General features: G+C 67.6%; 1 protein-coding gene across 1 annotated transcript in view; it reads left to right on the top strand.

Moving 5' to 3' along the window:
• Positions 1-7,546, top strand: part of CASKIN1 (CASK interacting protein 1) — a 9,032-nt gene that overhangs the window by 1,234 nt on the left and 252 nt on the right. Inside the window, exons 6-17 of the mRNA XM_029949425.1 lie at positions 5-141; positions 244-338; positions 494-611; positions 1,505-1,606; positions 1,714-1,802; positions 1,880-1,964; positions 2,049-2,140; positions 2,902-3,012; positions 3,098-3,199; positions 4,517-4,655; positions 4,732-6,771; positions 7,464-7,543. Coding sequence (XP_029805285.1) covers positions 5-141; positions 244-338; positions 494-611; positions 1,505-1,606; positions 1,714-1,802; positions 1,880-1,964; positions 2,049-2,140; positions 2,902-3,012; positions 3,098-3,199; positions 4,517-4,655; positions 4,732-6,771; positions 7,464-7,543 — 3,190 coding nt within the window. The remainder of the gene's footprint in view (positions 1-4; positions 142-243; positions 339-493; positions 612-1,504; positions 1,607-1,713; positions 1,803-1,879; positions 1,965-2,048; positions 2,141-2,901; positions 3,013-3,097; positions 3,200-4,516; positions 4,656-4,731; positions 6,772-7,463; positions 7,544-7,546) is intronic.

Raw genomic sequence — 7,546 nt, 5'->3', positions numbered from 1 at the left:
TCCTGACGGGCCTCACCCTCTGGCACACGCAGAATGGGATTAACGCCCACGTGAGGAACACCTACAGCCAGACGGCCCTGGACATTGTGCACCAGTTCACCGCCTCCCAGGCCGGCAAGGAGATCAAACAGCTGCTTCGAGGTGGGCCCAGGGCCGGGGTAACGGGCCGGGGCGGGGGGGGGGGGGCTGGGTCAGGCCAGCTTGCAGGACTGGGTGGGGGGGGTCTGTCTGCTGTGTCCCCAGAGGCCTCGGCGGCCCTGCAGGTCCGGGCGACCAAGGATTATTGCAACAATTACGACCTGACCAGCCTCAACGTGAAAGCTGGGGACATCATCACGGTAAGGACAGCCTAGGGCTGTGGGAGCAAGGGTGGGCAGGGCCCCGGCCGCAAAGCCCACAGTACCCTGTGCAGCCACTGGGTGGTCGGGGGTCCCCCACCCAGTTGGCCTGTTGGGGTGTCTCCGTGACATGCTACCCCACATCCTCTGGCCAGGTCCTCGAGCAGCATCCAGACGGCAGGTGGAAAGGTTGTATCCATGACAACCGGACCGGCAACGACAGGGTGGGCTACTTCCCATCCTCCCTGGGTGAGGCCATTGTGAAGAGAGCAGGCAAGTCCCGCCCAGGCGCCCAAAGGAAGCAAATGCACGTGTGTTGGGTGGCAGGGCCACTCCTAGGCGTGGGATCCAGAGCAGGGTCCTGCCAGCTCTCCTCAGCATCCCCACAATAGACATTGTGCACCCGCCACTAGGAATAGATGGTGACCCAGACAGGCGTCATTGCTGCTCTCAAGGAACTCACCTCTGGGAAGGGAGGGGGCAGAGGGCAGTGGAGTAAACACACAAACCAGTGTGCTGACTAATGCTGTAGGGAATGTGGACGGAGACCTGCTTCTTAGGGAGGTCAGAGAAGCCTGGGAGAAATGGGAGGGGCTGGCCCCAGACAGGGCATCCTGAGAGCAGGATCACATATGCAAAGGCCCTGTGGGAGAAGAGAGCATAAGGGCCCTAAAGGAAGCTGGCATAGCATGGCTGGTGCAGAGTAAGTAAGAGGGTGCAGGGCGAGGCCACAGGGCATGCACTGTTTTCAGACGGGACCAGCGAGAGGGTACCTCCTGGAGAGGACAAGGACATTGACAGGTGGGGTGAGGGGTTGGGGGGGGCAGTTAGGAGGTGTGGCCAGTCTGCCCAGTGTCATTGAGGCTTTTGGGGGCCCCTTCCCCCTCCCTGTTCCCCTGGCAGAGAGGAGGTGTGCCCTCTGCTCTCCCCACCCAGGGCCACAGGGCCACTGGCTGGACAGCCCGGCCTGGGATCTCTTGCCACGTTCACCTGCTCTCAAGCGTACAGGGTGGAATGCGGTCTGCTGAGGTCCTCTCAGCTCCTTGGGGACAGCCAGCCGGACTGCTGACCTGGGGTGGGGGGCCAGGCCAGGGACACCCCCGCCCCCGTGTTGGGCCCTCGGACCCACTGGTCCAGGATCCGAGGACGCTGCTGTCGGCCCACAGGTTCTCGAGCGGGTACTGAACCAAGCCCGTCCCAGGCGGGCAGCTCACCAGGGCCCTCTGCGCCCCCCGAGGAGATCTGGGTGCTGAGGAAGCCTTTTGCAGGTACATGGGGGGCGGGCTATGGTAAGCGGGGCAGCGGAACTTCTATAAGGCAGAGGCCGGGCCAGGCAGGGCCAGCACCCACGGAGGGCGCTCCCTCCTATTGGCAGGCGGGGACCGCAGTGGCAGCCTGGGCAGCGTGGCTGGTGGACGAGGCGGTGGGGGCCACACCCTGCACGCGGGCTCCGAAGGGGTCAAGGTAGGTGGTCTGAGGGGCAGGGCTGGGGTGGCCCGGGTGCAGAGTGGCGCTGGCCAGCCATCCCATCTGGGTTGCAGCTCCTGGCGACGGTCCTGTCACAGAAGTCTGTCTCCGAGTCCAGCCCTGGGGACAGCCCCGGCAAGCCTCCAGAGGGCTCCACAGGTAAGAGCAAGGACGCAGCATGGCGGGCCTGGCGCGGAGGTGGCCCCCGAGCGGCCCCGGCCCCACCGTGCCCTCTGTCTCCAGGTGCAGCCCGGCCCCAGCCCCCGGTGGCCCATGCTGGGCAGGTGTACGGGGAGCAGCCCCCCCGGAAGCTGGAGCCAGCCTCGGAGGGCAAGGTACAGGGCCCGGGCTGGCTGCAGGGAGGGGCTCCCGGGCAGCCTGCGTGATCTGGCCACTGTGTGGCAGGGGGCCCTGACAGGCCAGGCCCGTACGTCTGTCCGTCTGTCAGTCTGTGTGTGTAGCTGTCATCTCTTGCGTGGGTTGTGTGTGCGTGCTAGTGTGTCCTGGCAGTGAGCCACGGGTGTGAGGTGAGCAGGGGACATGCCTGTGTGTGGGTGGTGACAGTGAGCCGGGCACGTGTGCTTGTGTGTGTGCATGTAGGAGGGTGTGGGTGTGAGGCGAGACCATGTGCGTGTGTGTGTGTGTGTGGGGGGGGGTGAGCAGGGTCCCGTGTGCCGGGAAGGTGTGTGCAGCTGGCTGTCTCTTCCCATGCACCTCTGGACAGAGCCCACCTGCCAGGGAGTTCGGGGGCTGCGCTGAGGCCCTGGTCCCGAGCCCCTCACGGGGGGGCCACACCGCAGGGTGCCCCTGACGCAGGAGCGGGGGGATGGTCAGGGAAGCCCGTGACGCGGATGGCAGCCGGACCCTCTGGCGGAGACTACGGGAGGCAGCCAGAACACTGGTGGAGTCGCAGCGGCGGCATCCGGGACCACACAGCGAGGAGCAGGACTGGTGTCAGGCCGCCCCAGGCCCGGCCACAGGGGCCCGGCGGACGGCAGACCGGGCGGCCGAGCAGAGGAGACGGCGCAGCAGCCAGGGTGCGCGCCCGGTGGCAGGCAGGCGAGCGAGCCTGCAGCGGGTGCCTTGTGTCTTCCAGAGCGCCGAGGCTGTGGGCCAGTGGCTTGCCACGTTCCAGCTGCAACTCTACGCCCCCAACTTCGTCAGCGCTGGCTACGACCTGCCCACCATCAGCCGCATGACCCCAGAGGTGAGCCGCCCACGGGCCGGCCACCAGCCATGACCGACACAGACGCCCCCCCAGTCCCCCAATAACGGGCCTCTCCTCTACCTAGGACCTCACGGCCATTGGGGTCACCAAGCCAGGTCACCGGAAGAAGATCACTGCAGAGATCAGCGGTCTGAGCATTCCCGACTGGCTGCCTGAGCACAAACCCGTAAGGCTCCCTGCACCCCAGCGGCTGTGCCCACGACGGTCAGACAGACAGACAGACTGCTTCCCTGGCTGCAGCCCTCACCTGCCCTCTGGGGCTCCAGAGAGAGAAGAGAGGATGGCCTCCGTTTATCTGTCACGGGCGCTGGGGCCAGCCTTCCAGGGGCAGGGGTGACAGCCTCTGGGGCGCATCAGGGCAAGGGGAGCCTGAAGCGGGAGGGTGCCCCCTCCAGGACGCACTCCTACAAAGCCCCCTCCGCGCCCGGCAGCCGCCACAGCAGAGCCCACCGCACACCCGCCCAGGCGCCAGGGCCCCCCGCCCCGTGCTGACGGGATGTGCGCGCACCCAGACGTGCACGGGGAGGGTGTGCGCCTACTTCGTGTGCAGACAGCACGCGTGCACCAAACGTAGCCGAGGCGCCCGCGGACGGTGGCATGCACTCACCCACACGCCGCGCCGCACGCCAGCCATGTGCACGGCTGGTGCCCACACACACCACGGGCCGTGCTGTCACTGACAGCCTGTGGTGTGATGGGCTCTGGGCCTGCGGCATCCACGCCGCCTCTCCGCGCCTCACGCTGACCTTGAGGAGAGATCCTGGGGCCCCCTGGAGCCCCCAGGGCTGTGGGTTAGTGAAGGACAGGTTCGTGCTCAGCCCACTCAGTTGGCGGCTCTGGGGTCCTCCCGTGCCCTGCGGGTCTGCTTTGCTCTGTGCACCCAGGGGTGACTGAGCATGCCACGTGTCGGTGGGTGACACCCAGCGGGGAGGGAGCACAGGTGGAAGTGGTTCAGGGAGCCACGGTGTGCTTGTGGGGGAAGAACACCATGGGTGGTTACATGCGTGTGTGACGCGGCTGCGTGACGTGTGCCCGGTGAGGGTGTGGAAGTGGCGAGAGGGCATGAGTGTGACGTGGAGAGTGTCAGTGCCCGTGCATGGCTGGGATGTGCTGTGTGTAGACATGTATCCGGCTGGTGGTGCCGTGTGTCTGTGTCTGTGATGTGCAAGGTGTGTCCACCCGGGTGCTGTCCCCACGGCTGCCTTGGCAGGCGAGGAAGCAGGCTCTTCCCCTCCCCCAAATGGTGTCCTGAGGAGGGGATCACCCCTGTATGTGTGTGCGTGTGCTCGCACATGCGTGTGCGCTGGCCTTGGGCTCCTACTGAGGTCATGCTGTCTTCAGGGCTGACACTTCTGGCCTGTCTATCTGTCCTTCTGTCTGTCTGTGCCAGGCTGGCCCGGTGCTCCCACCCCCGAAAGCTCGGACTAGCGAGCAGGGTGTGGATGGCCAGCTTGGGCTGCCCTCCGTGTCCCCTGCTCCACAGGCGAACCTGGCCGTGTGGCTGTCCATGATCGGCCTGGCGCAGTACCACAAGGTGCTGGTTGACAACGGCTATGAGAACATCGACTTCATCACGGACATCACCTGGGAAGACCTGCAGGAGATCGGCATCACGAAGCTGGGTGAGCCCCGGCCCCGCCCCCCGGCCCCCGGCCCCGCCCCCCGCCCCCCAGCCTGACCTGCTCACGCCCCACTCAGGCCACCAGAAGAAGCTGATGCTGGCAGTGAGGAAACTGGCGGAGCTGCAGAAGGCAGAGTACGCCAAGTTCGAGGGGGGGCCCCTGCGCAGAAAGTCCCCGCAGTCGCTCGAGGTGATGGCCATTGAGTCGCCTCCCCCGCCCGAGCCTGCCCCGGCCGACTGCCAGTCTCCCAAGATGACCACCTTCCAGGACAGCGAGCTCAGTGGCGAGCTGCAGGCTGCCATGACTGGCCCGGCCGAGGGGCCCGCCACCGCCACCACTGCCGAGAAGCCCTCCAACCACCTGCCCCCCACGCCGAGGGCCTCCGTGAGGCAGGAGCCCAGCCTGGGTGGGCAGGCGCGCCACATGAGCAGCTCTCAGGAGCTGCTGGGGGATGGGCCCCCCGGGCCCGGCAGCCCCATGTCACGGAGCCAGGAGCACCTGCTGGAGGAAGGGCCAGCTCCCGGCACCCCATCCAAGGAGACCCGGCCCGGCCGCCACGGCCACAGTGTCAAGCGGGCCAGCGTGCCCCCGGTGCCCGGCAAGCCTCGGCAGGTCCTTCCGCCAGGTGCCAGCCACTTCACACCTCCCCAAACGCCCACGAAAGCCCAGCCAGGCTCCCCTCAAGCCCTGGGGGGACCTCATGGCCCAGCCCCAGCCACAGCGAAGGTGAAGCCCACCCCACAGCTGCTGCCACCGACAGAGCGCCCCATGTCACCCCGTTCGCTGCCTCAGTCACCCACACACCGAGGCTTTGCCTACGTGCTGCCCCAGCCCGTGGAGAGCGACGCGGGGCCCGCGGCTCCGGGGCCCGCACCTGTGGCCGCCCCTCCGCCTGTGCCCATGTTGTGCCTGCCCCCAGAGGCTGACCTGGAGCCAGGGCGGCCCAAGAAGCGTGCCCACAGCCTGAATCGCTATGCGGCGTCCGACGGCGAGCCAGAGCAGGACGAGCTGCTGGTGCCAGCCGCCGCGGGGCCCTACGCCACTGTCCAGCGGCGCGTGGGCCGTAGCCACTCGGCGCGGGCGCCCACTGGAGCCGACAAGAACGTCAACCGCAGCCAGTCCTTCGCTGTGCGGCCCCGGAAGAAGGGGCCGCCGCCGCCCCCGCCCAAGCGCTCCAGCTCAGCCATGGCCAGCGCCAACCTGGCAGACGAGCCGGCGCCAGACGTGGAGATGGAAGGGGTTGGGGCAGAGGACGGCCGGCTGGGAGTCCGGGCACAGCGCCGGCGGGCCAGCGACCTGGCTGGCAGTGTGGACACAGGCAGTGCTGGCAGCGTGAAGAGCATCGCGGCCATGCTGGAGCTGTCATCCATTGGCGGTGGGGGCCGAGCCGCCCGCAGGCCCCCCGAGGGCCACCCCACACCCCGCCCTGCCAGCCCAGAGCCAGGCCGGGTGGCCACGGTGTTGGCCTCGGTGAAGCACAAGGAAGCCATCGGGCCTGACGGTGAGGTGGTGAATAGGCGCCGCACGCTCAGCGGGCCTGTCACGGGACTTCTGGCCACGGCCCGCCGGGGGCCTGCGGAGTCGGGGGGGCCTGCCGACCACGGCCACTTTGCAGAGGATGGCACCACCCGGCAGCGGCCTCGAGGTCCAGCCAAGGGCGAGGCGAGTGGGGAGGGCCCGCCCCTCGCCAGAGTGGAGGCGAGTGCCACGCTCAAGAGGCGCATCCGAGCCAAGCAGAGCCAGCAGGAGAGCGTCAAGTTCATCCTGACGGAGTCTGACACGGTCAAGCGCCGGCCCAAGGCCAAGGAGCGGGAAGCAGGTCTTGAGCCGCCACCGCCACTGTCCGTGTACCAGAATGGCACAGGCACCGTGCGCCGCAGACCAACCTCTGAGCAGACTGGGCCCCCTGAGCTGCCCCCACCGCCCCCACCTGCAGAGCCCCCGCCCTCTGACCTGATGCACCTCCCCCCGCTGCCCCCGCCTGACACGGATACCCGGAAGCCAGCCAAGCCGCCTGTCTCTCCCAAGCCCGTGCTGGCTCAGCCCGTTCCCAAGATCCAGGGCTCACCCACACCTGCCTCCAAGAAGGTGCCACTGCCAGGTCCTGGCAGCCCAGGTAGGTGCAGGGAGCCAGCTGGGGAGGGCCCCCCCCACCCCCCCACCCCCCCACCTCCCCACCTCCCCACCTCCCCACCTCCCCACTCCATGGTCTGAAGGGTTTTCCTCTTGAATTTGAGGAAGGCCAGGTGGAATGGGGTGGGAAATATCCTCAGACCCTCTCACCCACCCACCTGTTGGACAACACCACCGACCCCAAATTGGGAGGAGGGTGGGTGTTCATCCTTGCTCCGGGGAGGAGGCACAGAAACCCATGGATAACAGCACCTTTTGGAGGGAAGACAGGTGCATGATGCTGGGCCACGGAGGACTCTGGGAAGTTTGAGAGTCCAGGCTTGAGAGTGACCCCAGCACTGGAGAGAGGGGGCAGGCTTCCAAGCAGAAGGATCAGAGGTGCAAAGGTCCTGTGGTATTCAAGCAACCCAAGGGCCAGTGGCTGTGACAGGCCACACCTGAAGGGGGTTGGGGGGTGGACGCAGAAGGGTCTGGAAGCCAGTGACCTGAGCAGAAATGCATAGGGAAAGGAGCCCCCTGACGGCTGCAAGGAGCCTAGGGTCCGAGGGCCAGCGTGGGTGCCGGGGCTGCGGCCAGACCCGCAGCGCGCACCGCGGCGTCTCCGTTCTCAAGGGCGAGGCAGGGCGCCGCGGCAGGGCTCTCCCGCCCCCGGTGCGAGTCTCCTCCTCCCCGCAGAGGTGAAGCGCGCCCACGGCACGCCGCCGCCCGTGTCTCCCAAGCCGCCGCCGCCGCCCACGGCGCCCAAGCCGGCCAAGGCC

Source organism: Suricata suricatta, chromosome 8, assembly GCF_006229205.1.
Source record: "Suricata suricatta isolate VVHF042 chromosome 8, meerkat_22Aug2017_6uvM2_HiC, whole genome shotgun sequence".
Taxonomy (NCBI): Eukaryota; Metazoa; Chordata; class Mammalia; order Carnivora; family Herpestidae; genus Suricata; species Suricata suricatta.
The sequence above is the reverse complement of the archived record's forward strand: the minus strand, read 5'-3'. Positions and strand labels throughout refer to the sequence as shown.